Here is a 26,648-nt window from a genome sequence, read left to right as displayed (position 1 = left end):
TGACTGATTCTTTTAAGACAAGCGTTTTAATGTATATTTCTCAGAGTACTAATGGCGCTTAACATTTCCTACATTGTTGGCCATTTATTATTTTTTAATAAAACGTCCCCTTGTCTATTTACTTTTATACTAGGACAGTTATCAGGAGTGGGTTTTGTAGCTCTTCCTTTTCTTTAAACTTACTGAGTGAGTTGGGGATAAAGGACACATATTCTTGAAATGATCTTAATTAAGGCAGAGGGACATCCTAGAGTAGTCTCTCAACGCTCTTTCCAGGGAGGGGATCCCAAGACAAACTGTTCCCGAGCCACAGACGTAAGTGCAGCCCACGAGCGCAGACGCAGAGAGCTCTTGGCCCGCACCGTCGCAGCGCGCACACACCTGCAGGTGAGGCGACTGAAGGTCCGAAGTCACCAGGGAGTGGTTGAAGTGATAGAGGGCGGCCGCAAACTCTTCATCTGATGCACCTTGAAGACACGGGAAAACCAATTACTCAAGCACCTACTTGATGTGGTGCACCACCCTGCCAGCAGCCAAACGCTGCTGGAAAATGCCCGCCTGGCGCATTTCCTGTCTACTGACCCTTGAGCCCATCCTTGTCCACCTCCTTAATGATACTGGCCAAGGTGGCCATATGGTGCTCTGAAAGAGATACGCTCAGATAGTTTCGGATAAAATTGTTCCGGGAGTTCAGCATGGAAGAGGTGATGAAGTTCAAAATGTTGGAAGCCAGGCCTAAGAACTGGAAAGAACACATAAAGGTCACACCAGGTTCATGAGCCCAGAGCTCCCACAGACCCCAAACACAAATGAAACGCGCCCGCAGACCTCACGCGGTGAACACGGTGACTCGCAGACTCAGGCTCTCAGTCACTGACAATGTGACTAAGTTTAACTGCGGCAGCCTTTCTCATGTGATTGTACCAATTACAGACCATGGTGTGAATTTAATACAACAGACTTCACAGAGTACTGCACGAAGACAGAGGATCTGCAAGTAGCCGGGCTCACCTCTTCCATTCCTCTAAGCTCCTGTCTTTGTCCAGCCCTAAGATATGACTGACATATTCAGTTCTGAAGCCTGTATTGTCACTATACACATTTGGAATGCCCAGTTCTTCACTTCTCTATTAAAATTAAATTGGGGGATTCCCTGACGGTCCAGTGGCGAGGACTGTGCACTTTCACGGCCAAGGGCCTGGGTTCTATCCCTGGTCGGGGAACTAAGATACCATAAGCTGCACAGCAGTGACCAAAAGAATAGTAATAATTTAACTAGAGTGAACTGAATCAAGCTGAATTATTATGTAAATGTTTTAAACCCATAACCTTGACTACACTAAGCTGTATCAAAGCCAAGATCGTATGTGACCTGTTTACCGATAGGGCTTCAGAAGAGGGAGGGACAGTGTGCCACCCACACACACTGGCTGCACAGACAGTCAGCAATCAATTATGACATACTGGACGTAGGCGACGGGCCCGTTCATTCTTCACAACACTCTCAGGAGGCACAATCACTCCCATACAACAGGAGACAAAACAGGCTCAGAGAAATTCAGGTTCTTGCCTGAAGTCATAAAGTCAGTAAACGCAGTAGAAGTAGGACTCAATTCACTTCTATATAACCCTAAACCCTATGTTACTAACCCTCAATCAGAGAAACACCATCAGGAGTACAAGAGTTATTTAATGAAACACAATCAATATACTTAAGCCGTAAGTAAAAATGTCTTTGAACATTAATGATCCATGCCGATGAATGGCAAAAACTATCACAATATTGTAAAGCAACTATCCTGCAATTAAAATAAATTAATTTTAGAAACTTAATGATTCAACATACAAGACGGTTTTATTCCAATGATCTGCTTTTCACACGCCTTCTCCCCATTTCTCCTTCCTCACTCAGAAATCCACTCTTACCAACTCAGGATCTTTGCGACTGGCCAAGATGTTGCCCTTCTCCCCAGGAGCCTGCTTACTGGGGCTCTTGACACGAGGCGAGCTCTCCAGGGGAGGGGACGGGGGAGGAGGCGGAGGAGCCACCTTCTCTTTACTGGGGGAGATGGTCTCTTCAAACCACTGCCCCAAGATAGGTTCACTGTCGTCATCTAACAGGGAAAGAGAAGAGTTAACAAAGTAACAAAAGTTACCCACTTTTAAAACTGTTTCAGTACACCTGCCTTGTAAAAGTGCCTGAGTCAAAAAGAATACAAGGTATCTAAATTATGGTGGAAGATACATAGTGGCATAAAGTTGTCAAAACTCGTACAAATGTGTACAGCAAGTGTATGAAGGGCTTTACTCTGTATAAGTTATACCTCAACAAGACCAACATTGTTTTAGAAGAACCCCAGGAGGGAATAGAAACCACCTCACTTTATTTTACTGGCAACAAGCCAAAAGTTCTCAAGCGCAAACTTTTACTTGTCATCAACTGTAAGCCCCCAGATAAGAATCGCACTTTTCTGCAATACTACATACGTTGTTCCCACAAACCTGGATAGAGAGAATCTGACATGCTTATTTACTCTCTCTCCACACCAAGGCAGGAGGGAATCTGACTAGCAACCTGGTCTAATTACTAGTACTAACAGCCTGTTACCAGGAACCAGCAAGCAGGAGGGAGTTCACCACATGAGTCAGTGTAGAAAGAGACAAAAACAAGTGAGAAGTGTCCTGACTGTGGAGGAAGAGAAACCAGAGCAATCGGAGCTCTGCTGGCGGTGGCTCCACTCACTCAGTCTTCAACCTCCACTCACTCTTGAGGACCAGGTCACCTTTAAGGGCGCATGCGGCCAAGATCCAGGCTGGGCCGGTGAGAGAAGGCGGTGAGCAGAAGCCCCGGGGGCGCGTCCTGCTGCGCTCTGGGCCCCGGGAGAGGGCGGGGGTGCCTACCTTGGCTGCTGTCCTCCTCCGTGCTGCTGAAGTCGTCCTCGTAGTAGGTGTTTGAGTCAGTGGAGGCACTGGCATCGCTGCTCATGGAGCCCTTCCTCTGGCGCTGCAGGACACATGCCTGGGAAAACAGCGAGGATTCTGGAATCAGTGACCCCGAAAATGAAGCCACCCTCCTTCGGCCCTGTCACCACGTGAACAGTCTTCTCTGTGTCTCTTCTTTCTAAATCCAAGTGAACTATTTCTCCTAATAGCTCCCTTCAGGACTCTCATAGCTTTATCCTAAAACAGGAGTCTCCAACCCCCAGGATCTAAAAGCCTGATGATCTGAGATGGAGGTGACGTAATAGAAATAAAATGCACAGTAAGTGTAACGCGCTTGAATCACCCCCAAACTACCATCCCACCCCACCCTCAACACCATCCCTGATCTGTGGAAAAACTGTCTTCCACAAAACAGGTCCCTGGTGACAAAAAGTCTGGGGACCACTGCTATAAAAACACTCCAAAACCCTAATTCTGGACAAGAACTAAAAAGTTTTCCAGTGTCTTCTATGTTTTGTTTCAGCAGGCCAATTGTCACAAATTGCCCAGGGCCCACCATGGGATTTTCCAGGCACTAGTACTGGAATGGACTGCCATTTCCTTCTCCAGGGGATCTTCCCAACCCAGGGATCAAACCGGGGTCTCCCGCATTGTAGACAGTCGCTTTACCGTCTGAGCCACCAGGAAGTCCTGATAATCAATAGCTAATTCAAATCTCTGGAATCATTAGGAGCTTTTCTCATCTTCAAAACCATTACCACAAATGACGCGTTTACAAAGACTAAGGCACGAAGTCTGTCTCATTCGCTTTAAGGAGGATATCTAAGAAGGCCTCACAGGCTCTCAGCAGCGTGACCCCACCCACCTTCCTGTAGGAAGTTGAGAGCAGTGTCAGCAGCAGGCTCGTCAGTGGGACAGCGTCAATCAGCCGCTGAATCCTCTGCATGGAGCTACTCTGGGCCATGATGCTCAGGACTGCAGGGGGGCCATCCGCTTCCCAGCCCTGAAGGTAAAGAGAGAGTTAATGTCAGGTTTCAACAGGAAGTAAGCACCTGATCTGATGGCTCAAGCGAACATAAGCCAGAAGAGGAGCCAGCAGCCCCCATGCTGATTCTGAGGACAAGCCCTCACCTTGTGCAGAGCCTCCACTTGCAGGTCTTGAAAAAGAGACGTCAACAGCTTGACGGCATGGTTTGCCAATATTACTGAGAGTACCCCAAAGCCCTGATGCCTACACAAAGCAAAAGGGAAACACAAACTTTTAGACAACAAATTACAATCATGGATTTTGCCATTGTGAGGCCCTTTAAGAAATCTACTGACCTTTCCCCAGGGGGTGAAAAAAATTGCAAAAACTTAAAATCTACATATAATTTCAGAAGTTCACTCTCCCTGAAGCCCACCACCTACAGACTGCCTAGGGAGCCTCAGGCCTCAGGCTAAGAACTGGACTAGAAGAAACTCTGGAATCTAAACTGTCAATTCAAAGCTACTGGGTCAAGTGAAAACACTGACATTTACAAGCCATTCTTTTGGGAACTTCTCTGGTGGCACAGTGGGTAAGAATCCTCCTGCCAATGTAGGGGACATGGGTTAGATCCCTGGTCCAGGAAGATCCCATATGCCAAGGGGCAACTGAGTATGCGTGCCACAACTAGGGAGCCTGTGCTGTAGAGGCCAAGCCCTGCAGCAAGAGATGCAGCCCCGCGAGAAGCCCCTGGCTGCCACAGCGAGAGGGGCCCACGCAGCAAGGGGGCCCGTACGGCCAAAAATAAACACAGAAATGAGTCTTTCACAAAGTCATTCTTTTGAGAAGAAAAGGCTAAAAACTAGCAACTTTTACAAAATATCTGGACAGGAGAGAATAAAAACAAAGCTTTGCATTAAATCTGAGTAGAACTTTCTCCTTCTGTTCAAATGACCACACAACAGAGGGTTAGTATATCTGATATACAAAGACCTCCCGTAAATCAGTAAGAAGAAAGTATAAACACCAAAGGGGAAACTGGAGCAAATGATAACGGGCAGGACGAAAATGACCACGATCACAGGAGGGCTCCACGCAATGCAGTAAGAGCCCTGCAGGGACAGCTCTCTCCTCTGGGATCAGCGCACAGGAAGACCAAGCCACCCACTAGCAGAGAGGACGGCGGGCAGCGGCGTAACACACATAGCCGGGAGCTATGTGTGGCACGCCAGAGTGCCATTACTAGATCAGAATGCCCTTTGTCCACACAATCAAACTTCTAGAAACTGACCCCAAGCGGATAACTGAACAAGTGCACAGAGATTTGTTTCAGAAGGATTATTAAAGCACACTTTATCAAAACAAGATATATGGCACAACCTAAATAAGTGTTTGAAAAGTTAATCGGTTAACTACGGCATATTTATAAAGCGGAATACCATCAGTCATTAACAACACAGATCTATAACTGTGTCACTGAAAATGCCTACGATATGTAGTATCAGTGATCCTATTTTCTTACAGATACCTGTGTAACATATGTGCACAGAAAAATGTCTGGAACAGTGTTTACCAATTTGGGTGGTAGATGATTTTTTGATGATTTGTTTTTTTTGCTTTCTTATGACTTGCTACCTACACAATGTATATACACTCCTTTTAAACCTCAGGAAACTACAACTGCTTTTTATACGTTTCTTCAGCTTCCAAGGATACACCTGTTGGCATTTCCTTCACAATGCCAAGTATAACCACAGACACTCAAAAATCACAAGCCGCTGCTCTCTCTGGAGCAGGCTCGCCTCCCCACTCTGCCTGGTGTCTACTGCCTACGCTCTCAATGCCTGTTTCAGACTCCAGCTCAGTACACTTCCTCGGGGAAGCCTGCCTTATTTCTCTAGCCAGGTCAAATGCCCTTATTATAATACTCTCTAGACACAATCTGACATGTATTTGCATGAATATCGACTTCTTCCCTCTTCAGAACGTCTATTTTGTTTGTCCACTGCAGCATTCCAGAACTCATACAGAGCCTGGGACAGAGAAGGTAGTGAATAAGTCGCTCAGGTCCAGAATTCGACTTCCTCCTTGAACTTGAGACTCACATACCCAAGTGCCTACTCAGCATCTCACAGAGAGCCTACCGGTCCTCTCAAAAGCAGCATGGCCCAGATGAAATTCATTTCTTCCCCTTCCTGTCACTCAATCTATTCCTAAACTGGTGTTCCCTCTCTCAGTAAATTACACAATTCCAGATGCTCATGCCAAAAACTTCTGATATATTTTTCACACTCAACATGCAAGCCACCAGCAAATCCTATCATTTTCCAACATGACTCATTCTCCCTGCCTTTCCCAGCACCACCAGACTCCAAACCCCTCCTCGCTTGCTCAGAGGCGTGAGCCTCCCACCTGTTCTCGCTCCCTCTTGCCTTACAACCCTACATACAGTCTATTCTCTGCAGGGGGGCTGGGTTCTCAGTCAGTAACAACTCAGATCTTATCACTCCGCTCTTGCAAACCCTCTCATACCTACAGCTTACACCTGGCCCAAGGTGATCTGGCCCTGGTAACCTCTCTGACTGGATTTTCTACCACTCTCCTCCTCAATTTCTCTGCTCTAGACACTCTGACCTTGCTGATCCTTCAAAATGCCAACCATACTTCCACCTCGAGACCTGAACAATTCTACCTCAAATATTTTCGAGGTTCATCTGTCACTTCACATCTACATCTTGTTTTCAGAGCCCTTTCCCGACCATGCTAACTAAAACAACAGGCCCTGGCGGTTCCTGACCCCTTGTTCTGGCTTTTCTTCCCAGCACTCATGCCATGATAAACCTACTGTTCAATTATAAACCTACTGTTTATTATAAAACTACTGATTGCTCACTGTTCTCCAGTTAAAAAATAAACTCCAGGGCTTCCCTGGTGGCTCAGTGGTAAAGAACCTGCCTGCCAGTGCAGGAGACTCGGGTTTGATCCCTGACTCAGGAAGATGCCACATGCCGGGCAACTAAGCCCACGCACCACAACTCCTGAGCCCGTGCTCTGCAACAAGAGAGGCCACGGCAACGAGAGGCCTGCACACCACAGCAGCGGAGATGCAGCACAGCCTCAGATAAACCACGCTATTTTTAAAAAGAGAAAACAAAACTCTATAAAGTCAAGGAGATTGCTTTGAGTGGCACCTCAATGCCTGGATAGAGCACTGAAAAAAATAAATGAAATCCAGAAATAAGCCTGGGCTTCAAAAATGAAACCTCAACAACACAGAAATCATGTCTCTAACTTTTTCCTGGCAAGCAAGGGTTTCTGTCCAGACTTCATCAAAACAGCAGCAAATGTTTCAGTAAGCAAGCTATGAGGCCAGACCGAATCCTCACGTTAAAGGTTAAACGTGCAAGTGCATAACCAACTCCAAGTCAAACGAGCCCATTTTACAACAGAGAAGCACTTTTCTTCCCTAGCTGGAACCTCACGAAAGTCCTAAAACGTGTATTACACAAGTATTTTCTCCCTTACGGAGAAGGAAACAAGACTGGAAAGAATGAGCGATTCACCCAACATCACATAGCTATGCTACAGAGACAGTGAACTCCAGTTGTCCTCTTCGTTGTTCACATCCACTGGACGGAGGCAAACTTTCCTGTTGCTATGGAGATGAGAGGAGTGACACCAGCTCCCCATCAACAGACGACGGCAGGAGAGCACAACACAAGCGGCATCAAATGGACACATACCCTTTCCCGGGCCCCAGCTTCGGAGAGCCCACGCCCTCTTTGGTGCGAGAAAGGATGTCTCTGACTCGGAGAGCGGCCAGTGGATCTTTCTCTTTCCCCTTGTCAGCCAAGGCAGTAGGACTGAGGTTCAGTATGAGGAAAAGGCTGTTCAACAAACACCAGGCACCCAGCAACTGGAAGTTCTGATAGTGCTGTTGAAAAAGGCACAAAATATACACATACAGACAGAGAGGCCACAGGCTACACCTCTTAGAGACTACAGGGAAAGCAGAGGCAGAGACGTCTTACCTCACCACCGGCCCGGCGGGAACTGCTGATTGCCTGTCCAATCATGTCATAGATTTCAAGCTGTCCAAAAGTAAACACACACAGCGATCTGAGCAAGGTGACACAGCTCATTATAAACGCTAACTCCTACCCAAAACAGCCTAGCTTGAAGACTTCAGTACCCTCAAGCCACTTCCAATGGCACGGTTCATCACAATTTCCTTGATCCTCATGTGACGCTGACTCTGTCTTTTCATTCAGCTCACAACACCTTCTCAAACGTGTCCCCTCCACCCCATCTAAAGCAACATACCCAGGACCACGTCCAATCACTTTCTATCACACTTGTTCATCCAATCCACTTGCCTCTTCAGAAACCCTTGTGTCTAACATCTGGCTCCACTGAAGGTGCACTGACCCAATACCGCAAGCCGTTCTATACACTTGCTGACTGAGTGACTCATCTCTCACAAAGTTCACCGCCACCACAAAGTCGCAGCGCTTCCTGCAGAGCTAACCAAACTGCCAAACAAGCAAGCAGGGGGCCTTCCTCTCAGGCCGACCACTCAAGGTGGAGGGGTACGGAGAGCACTCCATCCCCTTCCCTCTAGTGAGCAACAAAGCAGAAGCCGCCATATTCCCTCGACTGAATACGCAGGGCTCCCCGTCCCCAGCGGCAGGGCTTACGCATTTCTGGACGATCGTGGCAGCGTCACTCTCGTAGTCTTCCTCTTTGGAGCTCGTGGAGCCTGTCCGCACTTGCTGGGCGCTGCCCACGTGAAGGATGGCCATGCAAGTGGCCACACTCACACCTGAGGAGAGAGACACACACTCCAAGGAGCTGAGGCACAGAGACACAGCCACCCACAAGCAAGTCCCTGATCTGACTGCTGAAATCCCACCAGGGACCAACCAGTGGACATGGGTCTGGGCAAAATCTGGGAGACAGTGAAGGACAGGGAAGCCTGGCGTGCTGCAGCCCGCGGGGTTGCAAAGGGTCAGACACGACTGAGTGACTGAACAACAGCAAAAAGTGTGACTGCATGATCCAACAAGCGCACTCCCAGATATATCTACCCAGAAGAGCTGAAACTTCCACCCACACAAACACCTGTACACAAATGTGTATGGTACCTGCAGTCACAACTGTCAACAAATGGGAACAATCAAGATGTCCTCTAATAATCAATGATAAATCAATAAACCAATCAATAAACTGTGGCGTATCCAGATAAGGAATGGCATCACTGACTCAATGGACAAGAGTCTGAGCAAACTCCAAGAGACAGTAAAGGACAGGGAAGCCTGGCGTGCTGCAGTCTGTGGGGTCGCAAAGGGTCGGACGCAACTGAGCGACTGAAAACAGGACAAGTAACAGCTCCCAAGGCACAAAAAGACGAGAGGAAGCCTAACTGCGCACAGCAGGCCCTCCACACCTGCAGGTCCTGCATCCGAACATGCGGCTGGTGGAATCTGGGGATGGGCAGTCTGCAGATGCTAAGGCCAACGACAGCACACCATTTTCACACACGGGACTTGAGCATTCATGGATTTTGGTACCAACGGGGAGGTCCTGAAACCCCCTGCCCCACCCGCAAGCAAAAGAAGCCAGTCTGAAAAGGTGATGATTCTGACAACAGGACTCTCTGGGAAAGGGAACTGTGGAGACAGTAAAAGGTCAGCGGCTTCTAGGGGCCGGGGTTGGGGGAGAGGTAGAGGGAGGGACCGCACATGGAACGTCAGGCATCTGGAAGGCATTGAAAAGACCCTGTCTCAACGTCATAAACCACGGAACTGCATGTGGAGAAGGAGCCCAATGTAGTGAACCCCAGACTTCAGTTAGTTACACGGCAGTGCTGGACCATCAGTTACAACAAAGGCAACCTATGAACGCAGTTAACAAGGGAACTGCACACGGGGGTGAGGCGGTGTATGGGGACAGAACTCTGGACTGTTCCAGATGCAGAGTTTGGGAACGCTGCATTTTTCTGCAAACCTAAAGCTGCTTCAAAAATGAAATCTAGGACGTCCCTGGTGGCTCAGTGGTTAAGAATCTGCCTTCCAATGCAGGTTCCTGGGTTCAATCCCTGGTCCAGAAGACCCCACATGCTGCAGAGTAACTAAGCCCGTGCTCCACAGTTACCGGGCGTGTCCTCTAAGAGCCCACGAGCCGCAACTATTGAAGCTGCGCTCCATGAGAGACGCCGGGAGAAGCAGGCTCTCCATACCCAGAGAAAAAGCCTGCACCACAGCAAAGACCCAGCACAGTCAAAAGTAAATAAATAAACAAGTAAGTTTTTAAAACCTGAAATTACTTTCAAAATATATTTTTAAAATTTTACAATGATTAAAAAGAGAATCTCACACTTAGTATTTCTCAAAAACCTCTAGGCCAAATCCCTTTCTTTACTTCAAATCCCAAGTGATCAAATTTCAGTAACAAACCAAATCTGGGGGCTCTTTAAAACAACGAAGAACTTTTTTGGGGCTGTGCCCACAAGGCATGTGGGATCTTAGCTCCCCAACCAAGGACTGAACCAGCACCCGGGCAGTGAAAGCGCGGAGTCTTAACCACGACACCACCAGGGAGTTCCCTTAACAACTAAGAATTTTTAAGGACTCTTAATTCTTATCTACAAAGCACAATGAGATGCACAGGATATTCAAGAAACACCCTGAAAATTGAACTTCATGAGCCCCAAACTTAAAACTGCAAAACTCAGAGCCCGAGAACTGCAAGTAAACACTGGGAATGGGCTTGGAGAGCAAGCCTGCTCCCAGGCAGCCTCAGCGCTCTCCCCCACAGCTCTGCTCTCGCTCAGGCCCTGCGTGTGTCTTCCCCAAACGACCGAAACTTCCTCCCAGCAGATCTCCCAGCCTCCCCGGTCTCCCCAGAGCAGACACCTGTGGACTACTGCTCCAGTGTGCCCTCCAGAGCACAGCTCAGATCATACCACTCTTCAAAATCTGCAACAGCCTCGACTGTCTATAGGATATGGTCCAAATCACTGAGGCTGCATTTTGAAGCCCTCTTTGAGGAGGCTGTACCTTCTTCCCAGCTGTAGAACACCCACTAGTCTCTCACACACACACACACACACACACACACACACACACACACACACACACACTCTCTCTCTCTCTCTCTCTCTCTCTCTCTCTCTCTCTCTGTCTCTCTCTGTCTCTCTCTGTCTCTCTCTCTCTCAAAATGTTTCCCCAAATACCAGGATACCTTTGGTCCTGCTTTTTGCCTCTGGCCGAGGGACAGCCAAGCTGAAATCCTACCTGCCCTGAAACATACATCAACAGAACCCCTCTGTGACTACTGCCTTCCCCAGTGAAAGTGCCTTTATCTTTACGTGCCTATTTACACAGAGATGTTTATAATAAAGCCATTCAAAGAATGTGGGGAGATAATTAACCTCAGCAATTTCTTCACGCTCCCAAGGTCAGGTTTCTACGACTATTCAAACCCTCACTCACAGAACCCAGTAAACATCGGAAATTGTTGGGCCTCCCAAGACATACCAGGACTATGGTTTTAAAACCAGGATCAGTGATTTGGGTTAAAAAGTCACTGTAACAATAACTTAAAAAAGCATAAACACCAGCTGTCAGGCCCCACTTCTAAGGCAGCATGATCAACAGGAAGGGAGGGGATTTTGTGGGAGCATGGAGAAAAACACTCATTGTATTTATCAATATAAACAGATACCACCTGTTCCAGGCGGCTTCCTCAAATCTGCCCCACAGCAAAGCGCCATCTCTCCCCTCTCTGCATGCCCATGATGTCCTAGAATCTCTACTGCCTTTAGCATCTCCTGTTCCATATCACACTCTGCGGTGCAATCTGTCATCCACTGCTCAGGTATAGGCTCCTTGAGAGCAAGGATTATATATTGCTCATCACAATATCCCCAAAGCACTTAGCATTTTGCTTCTCACACAGCAGACACTCACTTACATGTGCACGCACTATGAAATCAAATATCCACATAACACAACAGCAGCAGTTGAGCTTTAAGGGAATTCACAGAACTCCTACTGAGACCTCATTCCACCTAGAGGAGACACTAGATGGCCCTTGGGGAAGGGACTAAGCAAAGGGGGAGAGAGTGCGCAGAAGGACCTCACGGTTGCCAGAAAGTCTGTGCGGCTGAGGAAATGATCGGATGCACCTCCTCACCTGCGTACAGACAGCTAAGGCTGAGCACTGTTACATCCTGCAGACGGGAAGGGCTGAGAGGCTCCAGCACAGGTAGCGAAAGGGTGTCCAAGGCCATGGTTACATCAATCACCAGAGAATGAAAACTGGAACACAACAGAGGATAAACAGAAGTGTCTCTGACTCACTTGCTTCTATAATCTGGTAAAGGAAGCGGGCATGCCATAAAAACAAACCGGTTTCCCCCTTTCGGAGAACAGTTTTAAAGCGTAGAGCACACGCGCCCTGGAGCACCTTACCCATTACGGACAGCAGTGGCATCCGCTACTGTTGCAGGCATGATAAAGAAAGAATTGGCCAACACTGCATCTTGAAACCGATTGATGTAGCGCAAGAAATAGGGCAGGTTCAAACACACACGCAGGAGCTTCTCTGAGCCACCTGAATTAATGAAAAGGCTCAACCTTACAAACAGGTTTCTGCTGCTTGATTCTGTTCCACTTAAGGAATTTTTGAAAGCAGAGAAACTAGCTTTTTGACAACAGAGTCTTACCAAGTTCCTGAAGACTAGCCACATTCTGAGCTATGAACACATTCTTGGTTTTGATAGCAGAAGCTTGATCTGTGGATGACTGCTCATCACTTTCTCCTTCCGCCTGAAGAGAAACAAAGAATGTGAAAGGCCTATGAAGATACTAGCACCTTGGAACTTACCTGGTGGTCCAGTGGTTAAGACTCCACATGCCCAAGGCAAGGGCCCCAAGTTCAATCCCTATTCAGGGAACTAAGATCCCACATGCCATGGGTGATGTGACCAAAAAATAAATTAAAAAACAAGAAGATACTGTCATCTGTTGATTGTCGTCCTCAAGTTCACAGTAGAACCAACTGTACAAACTACAGCTGCTCCGAGGAAACTTGTCAGACTCCCCAGCGGGAGGGTGGGAGGTGGTGGAATATATAGCTTTAAATATATTCTGTAACTAGCACAGAGCGATGCCTTTTCCTGTAGGAGTACAGGCTCTTTGTCTACTTGACTGAGAAATTGTCAGAAGAATGGTCATCAAAATAGTAATCACTGGAGACTTCCCTGGTGGCCCACTGATTAAGATTCCATGCTTCCAATGCAAGGGCATGGGTTCGATCCCTGGCGGGGAACTAAGATTCCACATGCCATGAGGCATGGTCAAAAATATAAATATAAATAAATGTATTATTAAAACAAATAGTAATAACTGTGGACAGAAGGAATCGGGGTGAATGCTACTTATTTTCAGTTAGTATTCTTCAACTTTCTTTCTACCCTTGGCAGGTACATCATTTTATATCACAAATCTAAAATGCATTTGTTAGCTGTTTTTTCTAGTATTATCATCTTAACAAATCCTACAAGATGAGGTCCTTTGACTGAAGTAACTCACCTGAGTCTGTGGACCTACAGGTGATGATGCTACAGTTCTAGGGTTGAAAACTGATGTTAGCTGGTTCAAAAAATTCATCTGGACCTCCTTCTGCTTCAGCTCTGGGCTTACTGGTGAGGCCAGTTCTTTCTGGTCTTCCACTATAAAATACGAAACAAGAGAGCGACGAGGGAGTGTCACTAGCAGACAAAAGAGGAACTAGCTGGCAAGGGGAGTGGCCAGGAAGCCGAGTCTGGCGAAGGCGCGCTCACCATCGGAGAGTGTCCTCACTGTCTGGGGCAGCTTGGCCGACTTCATCATCGCTGTGAACGTGATGATCTCGGTTCTGTCGAGCCGGCTGCAGCCAGTGCACAGGCCCTTGATGAGGAGGATCAAGTGTTTCTGAGAAGAAAGCAGATTCCAGTGCCTGTTAGAGAGGCCGCCTCTGGGTTACATCAAACAGGCCTCTTAGGGGTTCTATTCTTTAAGGACCTCTAGCCGGCACAAAACCAAATTTAGGTTCGAACCAAGAACTGCAAACTCAGGAAGCAGAGGTCACAAGCTGATGATCCTCAGACCACACCTGCTTGCAGGCCTCTTACTGGTCTCACAGTGACGTCGGTGTTGTTTAAATTTGAAGTTATGGCTAACTTTTTAAAACATGGAAGGTTTAACATACCAATCCAGATTTCTTATGTAACTCTTTCAATAATTCACAAGATCAGCTGGAGCCAGTGACTGACCCCTTGATAGCTGGTCACACACCCTCTCAACCAGCATACCTGACTCATTTCCTGCTACCTGCCTGGCCCCCATGGTCATATATCTCTGCAATCCTGGACAAGATCTCGCAGCCCTCTATGCCAGAGGCTGATAAGCCATGCCCCAGTCAGCCCGCTGTTTTTGTGAATGAGTGTGACTGGCCCGCAGCTGCGCGCCCGTTTACGCATTGCCTATGGCTGCTTTCACGCTGCAAGGCCAGAGTTTACTAGAGACCGGATGGCCAGCAAATGATCTCCCGCACAGCCCGTTACAGAGAAAGGCACCAATCCCTGCGCTACGCCATCCCTTCTCCACCATTCCACGGGTCAGTCACAAGCCTACCTCAAAATAAGGGCCAGAAATGGGCCCACCACTCTTACCTGGGACACAGCGCACGCCTCATCTGGATTCTCCAAACGCAGGAGAGAAAATTCAATCAGGACTTTACAGGCTGCCGCCACAGACTGAAGCTGATTCCGGGGAACTGAGAAAGGAATGAGCTTTACTTAACCTCAGGCTGCTATAACGCTCTTCAGCCTCACAGTCAAGGTGCCAAGCAAGTTTTGAGCTCCATATGGCCAACATCCCCAGTATCATTCTATCAGAATCGACAATCCATCAGGCAAACAAAGGCATCTTGGCACTGATAATCATCAGTCGCTTCTAGATCAAATTATCCTATATTTACTAGAAATTAAGATAATTATAATAGGAAATACATCACAGGAAGTAACAAGCACTTCAAATATATTAATCCAGTTAATCCTCAAACCAATGCTATGAGATAGATATTGTTAACTTCTCTTTTTAAAAAAAAAAAAGATAAGGAAAGTAAACCATAGAGAGGTTACATGATTTGCCCAAGTCATGCAGCTAGAATCAAATCCAGATGTCTGGCTCTAAAGCTCATGCTGCTCCCCACTAGAACATACTACCTCTCCTTTCTGTTTCTGCAGTGGGCTTCCCACTCAAAGGTTCTCCAAGCTAAAAGTGACTCTTACACTGGTGGCCAGTGCCTAGAATAAATAGCACTGGACACCGAAAGATTACTCAGCAACCCTCTAACTTCCTTTCATTTTGCTTGCTTAGCAAATTGTTTAAGTAAACAAATAATTCGAATTCTTCAGAACTACATGAATCAGGCTTGGAGGGAAAATGAAAATGCTAGGTATCAGAAATAGTGGAAAGTAAGGGACTGGTTACTTTAGGGGGAGAAAAGCTTAAAAGATGGGGAACTGAAGTTGAAATCCCTTCATATACCAGAGAACACCAAAACCAAATAAAGAAGAGAATGGCTGCTAACCCCAGCTCAGTATCCCCACCTAACCCTCCAATCCCACCCATCCCCCCAAAACTAGCACATTAGTAATTACATGTGTAAAATCGATAAGAAGGCAAGGAAAGTTAACTTAATGGTTATGAAATAGATGTTCAAACCAAACAGTTTTTAAATCCCTTTTGGCTGGCCTCGGTAAAGGAACTTCCAAAGCCTTATCAAACTGACAGTTGTCTCCACTCTTGGGTGAACAGGTTAGAACTAAAATACAGGCGTCATTAACAGCTTGTTCAGACGAGAGGACACACAATTCCCCACTCGCGAGCCCTTACGAGGGAATGGCAAGAGCGGAATACTTACTGAGGCTGCAAACTGTTGTGATGTAGTGCGTGGAAAGTGCAACAAAGGAGGAGTAGAATGGCTCGTACTGCTTCTCGTGGTGCAGGATTTCGGATTCACTGCAACAAAAACCAACATTTATTTACTGCTTACTACAGGCCAGATACTCTACCCCTCTACAGGCATTACCTGACTTAATCTTCGTAGCAATGCTACTTGGTAAGCCCTGTTACCATCCCTATATTCAAATTGAGAAAGTGGAGCTTAGAGGTACCAGGCTCAGTAAGTGGCAAAGGCTAACAAACAGAAAACACTTTAAAACTCACTTAGAATTTAAGAAATACAAGTAAAAATAAAAAAGGATACCACTGTGTCCTGTACTGATAATTAACAAAGACCAAAAGCTACTAATGCCACAAGCCAGTCAAAAGAGGGTAGAGCAGGGTGCTCAAAACACTGTCAGTGGGAATACAGACTACAGTGACGCCTTCTGAAGACCAAGCCAGGCCAACTTAAAAAGAATAAACATTTCAAGGGAAGAAACCATCTGACGGGCGCTAAAATCCAAAATTCTCCAGGCACTAGAGTCCTCCACCCCACTCCCCACATCCCCAGGATATATAGTTAGATCACGACAAAGTGACCTTTAACCACATCCTTTATCTCTACCAGAAGAAATGGGCTCTTCAGTGAAAATCTGGAGCCCAGTTATGTCTAAAAGCTAGATACATTAATGTCATTCTCTTCACTGCATTAGATGCTAATCGCAACCCATGAAACAAGAAGGCAAGGGAAAACACTAAAATGTATGTTCTTAAATGGAAAAAAGAGAGCAATGTGCTTTAAAAGTTTCCACAGTAAGTTAATTCTCCAACAAGAACTATCAGCCTAGGAAGGGAAGCGTAAACAGAGTCTAGACTCAGCTCACTTGCCAAATCAACATGGGAGCCAAAAAGCAAGCTCCACGTCCTGAAGGTGCTAATGTGAGTGATGAATCACCTCAAACAGCACTTCCCTATTTGGGAATTCATCAAGGATAAATAGGTACTAGCAAAGATCGGCTCCTTATCTTGGAATAACTCCCTCACTAAGAAAAATATTTATGGCACACCTATGATGTGCAAGAATCTCCCTGCCCACCAAGGATCATTTCTCCTGAGTTGTCGGATGGACAAAAGAAAGGAAACAAAGTCCTTAAAACATCAAGCCACACTCAAAGTTCACGGGGCCATCACACTGGTGCCGGTGGGGGGCTGCGGGGGGCGTCCCACCACACCCAGAAGAGAGCTCCCCACCCATGCTTCTACCTCCTAGGAAGAGCTGTTCCTTCACTCCCATCCTGACACCCTGCATTCATAGCTCTAAGGTTCCCCCACCCTGTAATTTGATGAATTTTATGACGTATTCCCCTTTTCTGCTTTACTTCAGCGCTGCTTACTGCCACCCCCGCCCCCCATGTTTCTCAACTGGACAGGTTTACCACGACTAAGAGAATCACCCTTCTCATTCTGATGATAAAACACACCCAAAACACAGGTGTAAACACATTAATCCCATGTTCAATGCTGCCGCATTATGATTAAAACCCTTCTTCCTGCCCTAGATATACACAACTGCCTTATTCCAATCAAGAAACAATAATACCCTCTAGGGAAAGATGGAGGTGGACAACGGGAAAAAAAAGAGCACAGGGGTCTTGAGCTCCACTCGCAATGTGCTTAGGGCTGGAAGGATAAACCTGGGAAAACTCGTTTTTAAAAGACTTAAAGGGGAGAGTAGGCAGGTAGCCATGTGGCGCAAAGGACAACGTCCTATCTTCTGATCCTGAAGAAATGCGTGTGTGTGAGGAACCTAGCCAAGAAGTGTCACCTCCCTTTTTGATCCCACCCTCATTCCCTGAGAGCCTGACAGGCACCAGAGGACGCAAAGAAATGCAAAAATCGAACAGAGAGCAAGACATTAAGAAGAAGGCGAAGAATGCAGAAACTGAAGGCAACTATGACACAAGAAAATCAAGGAGACCCAAAGGTGAAACTATTTCTCCTCCAGGCAGTCAAGCTACTTTCCTTAAACATGAGCCTTGCCTAACAAACTGCAACAAGCACCACAGAGCCTGAAAACTGCTGAAAGGACAAGGAATCTGAATCAATTATATTCCATTTTAAAATAAAATTACATACCAATTAAAAATAAATGCAATGCAGAGTACAAAGGAAAACAGCAGTTAAGCAGCCAGGCCAGAAAAACCCAATTTGACATGTAAGTGAAAAAGAACTAGCCAGGGTCCTATCCGAGTGTCTCCAGGAAGGGTGAAAAGTGTGTGGGCAAAATAAAGACTGCGGGCTCACTGGCCCGTCTCCCTCTTGCTGCTTCGTCACTAAGCTGTGTCTGACTCTGTGACCCCACGGACTGCAGCCTGTCAGGCTCCTCTGGGATTTTCCCAGGCAAGAATATTAGAATGGGTTGCCACTTCCTTCCCAGGGGGTCTTCCCAACCCAGGAATCAGTCCCACGTCTCCTGCACTGGCAGGCGGATTCTTTACCACTGAACCACTACTAGTTATATCTTTGCCCTCAACTGGGGAAACTCAGAGCCCTTTCCCCTCGCCAGAATCACCAAATCCCAAGTATAGAATCCACTGGGTTTGTTTCAAGAAACACTTATAAACAAGCACAAAAAATTAATGAGATACAGAAAACATTTTTTTAATATATGTTTAATGAACATCTACTGTGTCTCACAGAGTACTTACTACATGTTAATAAACAAGTGAAAATGTTCACATACATCTCTCACACTCTCAACATACCTGTAGGGAATGTGATATTGAGACATGGAAACATTACCTAATCTCACAACTAACTATAGGCTTCTCCCTCGGGAGCTGGCTTTTCTTTTGTAGGTCAATCACATACTCAGCTGCTGATGGCACCAATGTACCCCTTTCTCCCTCTCAGGATTTTCAGAAAATGACTGTGCATTATCTAATGGGGACATCACTAGCAGCTTCTGCCTTCCCAAGGAGGTCTCTGTGGTCTAAGTTTCATCAAACAGCTGGGAGGCAGAGACTCGAGGAGGCTTATCAGTAAGACAGGCAGGACAGCCTAGGAAGGACTGGCTCAGGGGAGTGAGTAAACGTCGCTAATTCATGTCCGACTCTTTGCATCCCCATGGACTATACAGTCCATGGAATTCTCCAGGCCAGAATACCGCAGTGGGTAGCCTTTCCCTTCTCCGGGGGATTTCCCAACCCTGGGATCAAACCCATGCCTCCCGCATTGCAGGCAGATTCTTTACCAGCTGAGCCACAAGGGAAGCGCAAGGGCAAGGGACTTGTTTTTTTAAATCTACAAAGACTCACAGAATTATTCATTGACAACCATGCTCACCAGCATATCCTGCACAGAGTCACCAGCATATCCTGCACAGAGTTAAGAAAGGAATTCTGTGTTTGATAGCACATACAGTTACATTCAACAATTACACTAATTAAGCCTACACACAGCATGTGTGCCATTAAACTAGTTTTAGCTTCATTTCTGTTCTAGAAAAGTACAGGTATTTAAAAGATTTTTAATCTTTACTACTAAAAGACATGCTATCAACAGCAGCAGAAATGAAGTCCGCTTTAAGTAAACTCAGATTTTCTTTTTCTTAAAAAAAAATCACTTTCGAGAGTTGTTCAGTCGCTCAGTTATGTCCGACTCCTTGTGACCCCATGGACTGCAGCACACCAGGCTTCCCTGTCCATCACCATCTCCCAGAGTTTGCTCAAACTCATGTCCATCGAGTCGGTGATGCCATCCAACCGTCTCATCCTCTGTCACCCCCTGCTCCTCCTGCCTTCAGTCTTTTCCAGCTTCGGGGTCTTTTCTAATGAGTCAGCTCTTTGCATCAGGTGGCCAAAGTATTAGAGCTTCAGCTTCAGCATCAGACCTTCCAATGAATATTCAGGATTGATTTCCTTTAGGATTGACTGGTTTGATCTCCTTGGAGTCCAAGACTCTGAAGAGTCTTCTCCAACACCACAGTTCAAAAGAATCAACTCTTTGGTGCTTGGTTTTCTTTATGGTCCAACTCTCACATCCATGCATGACTACTGGAAAAACCATAGCTTTGACTAGACAGACCTTTGTTGGCAAAGAAATGTCTCAGCTTTTTAATACACTATGTAGGTTTGTCATTGCTTTTCTTCCAAGGAGCAAGCTCCTTTAATTTTATGGCTGCAGTTACCATCTGCAGTGATTTTGGAGCCCAAGAAAATAAAGTCTGTCACTATTTCCATTGTTTCCCCATCGATTTGCAATGAACTGATGCCTCCCAATTTATCCATGCTAATCCCTCCTTTGTTTCAGTTTGGTTACAAAGTCAAACTTAACAAACAGGGTTCAGGGAATTCCCTGGAGGTCCAGTGGTTAGGACTCTGATTTCACCGCCAAGGACCCAGGTTCACTCGTGCAGTGCAGCCAAAACAACAAAAACGAAACAGGGTCTGGGCCTCAGAATCATTTCATCTACCTTCTCTTCAAACCAAAGGTCAATTCCAACTATAAAGGTATGAAAAGACAGAGACAGAAAGTAGAATGGCAGAGAACTGAGGAATCTCAAAGCAGGAGTCATCATCCCAAAAAGCTAAAAAAGGGAGGACTTCAGTGAATGAGCAAGCCACCAGGTAGGAACGAAGAGCTGACGTGATGGAGCCAGGACATCAAACGGGGGCGGGGGGGGGGGGGGGGTGTTGTGTGGAGAGAGAAGCAGAGAGTAGCAGGCTCTAACAGAAAACAGAAGGTCCCTGGAGGCAACGAAGACAAACATGGAGGCCTAACACCAGGAAGGAACACAGGACTGTGGGGAGCAGGGGCCACAGCTGAGAAAGCGAAGCAATAGACGGGCGCCGGAACCTCCAGCCAGCCACAGAGAGAAGGGTCCCACGGCGCCTGTGCAGGGCTGGCTCTGACCCGGTCCGACACTCAGTAGCCATACCTTGGCAGTCAAGAAATAATTCCACAATTCTCTTTTTTTTTGGAAAGGCAAATAAAACCTTTGAGAAACAGGATATTGATAGCAGGGTATTAATTTTTATGCTCTTAACCAGGGGCTGGCAAACTATGACCCTCAGGTCAAATCTAGCCAGTCATCCCGCTTTGTACAGGCCATATTTAAGAATAGTTTTTACATGTGTCTTTATGGCTGGGGGGAAAAAAAAAAATCAAAAGAATATTTTGTGATATGTAAATGTCATATGATATTCACATGTGAGCTCATAAATAAAACTTTGGACACAGCCACGCCCATTTATTTATATAATGCATATGGCAGCTTTCGCCACACGATGGTTGAGTGGACTAGTGCATACATCCCTCTTATGGCCCACAAATTAAATTTACTCTGACTCTTTACAGAAAAAGTGTGCTGACCTCTGCTCTATACCAAACTGAGCACTTGATACGTTTAGGTTGTGTTTAACCGTAAAGAACTTGTAAGCCAGATATTTCTTCTGGAAATTACAGAACCATGCGACAGCAAACCAATAAACTCTTCCATGTGCAAGAGTCTGAAAAGATTTTATGGAGGGAGGGAGGGAAAGAGAGAGAGAGAATAACTGCTTTCTGTGGAAAAATGACCTCTCAGACAATAAGTGCAATCTTAAGATCATATTGCTCTCAGAGAGCCTGAAGAGGACACACTGCTGTGTTCCAAAGCTGACCGAGCCACAAAAACCAGCACAGAGACTTCAAGGGTCTCGCCTTCTAATAAAAAGACGTGCTGCTCAACAGCAATCAGTTTGGACTTCTCTTCTAAACCATGAAAAGAGGTCTCATTAGCATCTACAAACACAGGCAACTCTTGATTATCTTAGCTATACAGAGTGCAAGAGAGGCCCCTATCACTTATTTGGCAAAATTCAAACATACCTTAATGTATTTCGTTTTGGCTTCTTCTACAGGTGGAAGGGAGCTGCTTAACTATTATAGTTTAAAAGACACAGGCCCCAAATACTGGATGTATGGGAGTGTGTCAACAAATGACTTTATAACTTACAGCTTATGTCCATAAAAACATAAGAGTAAGTGCTCTAAAAAGAGTGGAACACTGTCCATTCTAAGTAACCTGACAAGTATAATTTGTGAAAATACCATTAATCCAACTGTTGAAAACAGTTACATAAAGAGGCTAGATAATTTGAGAGCAGTATCTTTGATATCTGTTTACATCTTCTGAACCTTCTTGGCTTAATAATTAGACAGGAAAATCCATCTGAAAGGTAACTTTAAAGTTACTCAACCAAACCATTATTTTAATCTAATTTATTTTTTAAACCGCATCCAAAGTAGCACAAAGGTAACAATAAACTCTGCAACAGACCATCTGTCAAATCATGGGCCTCCCTTGAGAAATAAATAGCAATCTCTAACCTTCTGGATAACATATAGGTAATACTCTTGTTGGCAGGAAGCTAAAATGAGCCAGTAAGCAACTGCAGAAAGTTGCTGAAGTCATTTGGCTAGAAAAATGAAAGTGAGACTGGCTTTAAAGGCAGGTCTACCACTAAACTAACGAGAGACCGCTCTGAGCAAGGTTAAGAAAGGAAAAGCCAGGCACTCTGGTTATTCCTGCCCTTGTATGACACAACTCGCATAATCTAAGAAGCTCAAAAGGGCAAAATCATGTTAACAGCAAACCAATCAATAGTGCTGATGGTAAGAGCCTGAACATCCTGTAGTTGAGAGACACAGTATGCGGTGTCAGGGAGGAAATGACCTCTGAGAATAACACTAACATAGTTTTAATCAAAGACCGTTACAGTAGTAATATACCATAAATGCAACCTGGAAAAAAAAAAAAAGAGTCATCAATACCTAGAGCACAAACAGCACGTGCCCCGAGCGATTACTGCAGCACGGAGACCGTTACTAAATTGTGTGGTAGGTCCCAGATTTAAACCCCGCGGCTCCGCTCCAGCCCAGGCCAGGGGGATGAGCGCGGACGAGAAATGCAAACTCATCGGAGCTTTGACCTTAATAGAGGGGGCAGCCCCGAAGGCAGACCCCTCACAGGGCGACGCGTCCAGCAAAATTACTCCCAGCCCGGCCGGCCGCGCCCTCCCGAGAAGTCGTCCTCAGAAGTTTTGCTCTGGGGGGAAACTGAGGTACGGAGTACTCGCCCGGGCTGGCGGAAGGAATGCCAGACAAGCCTTCGACTCGCGGGGCCGGGGAGCCCCGAAGTCGGGGCCGCGGCCGGGGCGTCCCGGAGCCGCAGGAGACAGTCGGGAAGCGGGGGGCCCGCACCCTCCAGCACGACCTCCCATCCCCCTCCCGGCACCCGCCCCGCCGGCGCCGCCGCCCGGTACCTCTCGATGACTGAGGCCACCAGCTGCGGCAACTCCTTCATCTCGAAGGCGGAATAGGACGCGGACAGCAAGGGCCGCACCGCCACCTCCCAGCCCGGGGTCGTGTCTCCCGCCGGGGCTGGGGCCCCAGCCGCCGGCGCCACAGCCGCCGCCTCCTCGCCGCCGCTCGTCGCCATCTTCCGTCGTACTCCTGCGGCTCCCTCCGGGGGCTTGCCACCGGCTCAGCGCCGCCTCCCGGGAGGGGGCGGAAGTGACGTGACCGGCGCGTCAGACGGCGCGACGCGGTCGCCGGCCAAAATACGCAACGCGGGAGGCCGGCTTCCCTCCGTTCTCGCAAGGGAAGCGTGGCGCGGCCTGGAGGCCGCGGGGCGGGGCAGGGGGCGGCGCAGGTCGCAGAGAAGGGCGCGGGGTCGAGGGGCTGCGCATGGGCAGCACGCAGCGCTCCGGAAGGCGGCGGCAGTGTTAAGCTCTGGGCCTGCGCGCTGGAAGCCCTGCCTGAAGCAGGGGACTGCGTGGTTTCGGTGGGCACCCCAGGGAGGTGAGTTTGGAGCATGGTTATCAGTTGGCTAGACCGAGGCTTCGAAGTAGACCTGCATTCGGCGAATATGACGGCCCCGGCTCGAGACAGCCAAGAAGAAGAGGACGTCGTAGCCTAATAACGCTCACCGGCTTCACCTCCGCGATGGCCCCCAGTAGTTGCAGCACGGCGCGGCACAGCTCGGCTAGCCCTTTCTCCTCGCATCGCCTCCTGGTGTCGTTGCAGTCACCAGGCCTCACTGCTTTTCGCACTGAACCCTCTTCCGTGATTTGATTGCCCTCATTAGTAAGATTGCCAGCTCGCCTTTGCATCACTCTTTGTGACTTGCCGTGTAAGGCCCCATTCCCCACCTTTTTCTACCAGCAAAGCAAGAATATAAACTTTTCCCTCTCATAATTTTCTTTTTTCTAGTTGCCTTTTCTTCTCCACCTAGACAAGTTCCTTTAGCTTTTGTGGTAAAGCTGGTTTCGAGCCTATTGCTCGGCCGTGTCCACCTCTTTGCGACCCCATGCGCTGCAGCCCACTAGGCTCCTCCTTGGGATTTTCCAGGCAAGCGTACTGGAGTGGGTTGCCATTCCTTTCTCCAGGGGATCTTCCCCACCCACGGATCGCACCCAGGTCTCCCGCATTGCAGGCAGACTCTTTACCATCTGAGCCACCAGAGAAGCCCTCTGATTACCTACTGCCTTCCAGTATATACGATATCATATATGCATTACCAAAACAACATTTTCCTTTTAAACCTTCAGATAGCTGTGATGAAAAATAAAAATTTCTGTTCCTCAGAATTTCTCTGTAAAACAGGATGTATCTTATGCGTATCTGTGTCTCTTATAGAACAGTAATGATGTTGGATGAGTTTCCTTGTTTGCGCAGTGGAGATGATGCAGGGCCCTACCAAATTCGCTGTGTACTATGCCTCGCTCAGTCGTGTCCAACTCTGCGACACCGTGGACTGTAGCCCACCAGGCTCCTCTGTCCATGGGATTCTCCAGGCAAGAATACTGGAGGGGTTTGCCATTTCCTTCTCCAGGGGATCTTCCCAACCCAGTGATGGAACCCAGGTCTCCGACATTGCAGGCAGACGCTTTAACCTCACTAGGCTGTTGCCAACATCGAGGAGATGGTTTATGCACACGTTTTTAGAGATAAATAAACCACTATGCAAAATGCCCTTATGCTAATAGCAGCTACTAGGGATTACATTAGATCCCTTTGGGTACAGAACTTCCTCTACTGTAGCTGGTTTGGTGGTGCTGAATTCTTTTTGCTTATCTGTAATTTTTTTATTTCTCTATCAAATCTGAGTAAGAGTCTTCTGGATAGAGTATGCTTTGCTGTATGTTTTTCTCCTTTAAGTATTGTGCCACTCTTTTCCTGACCTGCAGTTTCTGCTGTAAAATCAGATGATAGCCTTATGGGAGTTCCTTTGTATATTATTTGTTGCTTTTAATATTCTCAATCTTCAATTTTTATCCTTTGGGTTACATTGTATCTTGGTGGATATCTCTGTGGGTTAATCTCCTGGACAGCACTTCTGAACTTATGTGACTGTTTCCTTTCCCAGGTTAGGGAACTTTTCAGCTATTACCTCTTCAAATATTTTTCTCAGGTCCTTTCTCTCTTCTTCTGGGACTCCTATAATGTGAATATTTTTGCAACAACATGGATGGACCAAGAGATGATCATACTAAGTGAAGTAAGTCAGAAAGAAAAAGCCAAATACCATATGATATCACTTACATGGGGAATCTAAAATATGACGCACAGGCTTCCCTGGCGGCCCATTGGTTAAGACTGTGCTCCCAATGCAAGGCGGTGGGGGGCTTGATCCTTAGTTGGAGAACTAAGATCCCACATAACACTCAGAACAGCCAAAAATAAATAATCAGTTCAGTCGATCAGTTGTGTCGAGCTCTTTGCTGCCCCGTGGACTGCATCACGCCAGGCTTCCCTGTCCATCACCAACTCCTGGAGCTTCCTCAAACTCATGTCCATCTAGTTGATGATGCCATCCAACCATCTCATCCTCTGTCATCCCCTTCTCCTCCTGCCTTCAATCCTGCCCAGCATCAGTGTCTTTTCCAGTGAGTCAATGCTTCACATCAGGTGGCCAAAGTATTGGAGTTTAAGCTTCAGCATCAGTCCTTGCAATGAAGATTCAGGATTGCTTTCCTTTAGGATGGACTGGTTGGATCTCCTTGCAGTCTAGGGGACTCCCAAGAGTCTTCAACACAGTGTTCAAAAGCATCAGTTTTTCAGCACTCAGCTTTCTTTATGGTCCAATTCTCACATCCATACATAACTACTGGAAAAATCCATAGCTTTGAGTAGACAGACCTTTGTTGGCAAAGTAGTGTCTCAGCTTTTTAATATTCTGTCTAGATTGGTCATAGCATTTCTTCCAAGGAGCAAGCATCTTTTAATTTCATGCAGTCACCATCTACAGTGATTTTGTATCCCCAAAATATAAAATCTCTCACTGTTTCCATTGTTACTCCATCTATTTGCCATGAAGTGATGAGACCAGATGCCATGATCTTACTTTTCTGAATGTTGAGCTTTAAGCCAACTTTTTCACTCTCCTCTTTCACTTTCATCAAGAGGCTCTTTAGTTCTTCACTTTCTGCCATAAAGGTGGTGTCATCTGCATATCTGAGCTTATTGATATTTCTCCTGGCAATCTTGATTCCAGCTTGTGCTTCATCCAGCCCAGCGTTTCTCATGATGTACTCTGCATAGAAGTTAAATAAGCAGGGTGACAATATACAGCCTTGACGTACTCCTTTTTCAGTTTGGAACCAGTCTGTTGTTCCATGTACAGTTCTAACTGTTGCTTCTTGACCTGCATAATTTCTCAGGAGGCAGGTAAGGTGGTCTGGTATTCCATCTCTTGA

At 46.8% G+C, this 26,648-nt stretch overlaps 1 protein-coding gene across 5 annotated transcripts in view; it reads right to left on the bottom strand.

Annotated features, from left to right (window-relative positions):
* The window catches only part of UBR4 (ubiquitin protein ligase E3 component n-recognin 4), a 130,655-nt gene extending 107,219 nt beyond the window's left edge, over positions 1-23,436 (bottom strand). For all 5 annotated transcript variants that reach the window (XM_042244749.2, XM_042244752.2, XM_042244751.2 and 2 more), the window contains exons 1-17: positions 23,214-23,436; positions 15,884-15,981; positions 14,628-14,731; positions 13,758-13,887; positions 13,507-13,646; positions 12,639-12,741; positions 12,385-12,526; positions 12,107-12,231; positions 8,608-8,732; positions 7,942-8,001; positions 7,654-7,844; positions 4,075-4,174; positions 3,809-3,946; positions 2,902-3,019; positions 1,927-2,114; positions 583-742; positions 382-467 (exon numbers count right to left, since the gene is read on the bottom strand). In XM_042244749.2, the coding sequence (XP_042100683.1) occupies positions 382-467; positions 583-742; positions 1,927-2,114; positions 2,902-3,019; positions 3,809-3,946; positions 4,075-4,174; positions 7,654-7,844; positions 7,942-8,001; positions 8,608-8,732; positions 12,107-12,231; positions 12,385-12,526; positions 12,639-12,741; positions 13,507-13,646; positions 13,758-13,887; positions 14,628-14,731; positions 15,884-15,981; positions 23,214-23,389 (2,184 nt within the window). In that variant the 5' untranslated portion in view covers positions 23,390-23,436. The remainder of the gene's footprint in view (positions 1-381; positions 468-582; positions 743-1,926; positions 2,115-2,901; positions 3,020-3,808; positions 3,947-4,074; positions 4,175-7,653; positions 7,845-7,941; positions 8,002-8,607; positions 8,733-12,106; positions 12,232-12,384; positions 12,527-12,638; positions 12,742-13,506; positions 13,647-13,757; positions 13,888-14,627; positions 14,732-15,883; positions 15,982-23,213) is intronic.
* Between the last annotated feature and the right edge of the window lie 3,212 nt (positions 23,437-26,648).

This window comes from Ovis aries, chromosome 2 (genome assembly GCF_016772045.2).
Source record: "Ovis aries strain OAR_USU_Benz2616 breed Rambouillet chromosome 2, ARS-UI_Ramb_v3.0, whole genome shotgun sequence".
NCBI lineage: Eukaryota > Metazoa > Chordata > Mammalia > Artiodactyla > Bovidae > Ovis > Ovis aries.
This window is presented reverse-complemented; position numbering and strand designations above follow the sequence as displayed.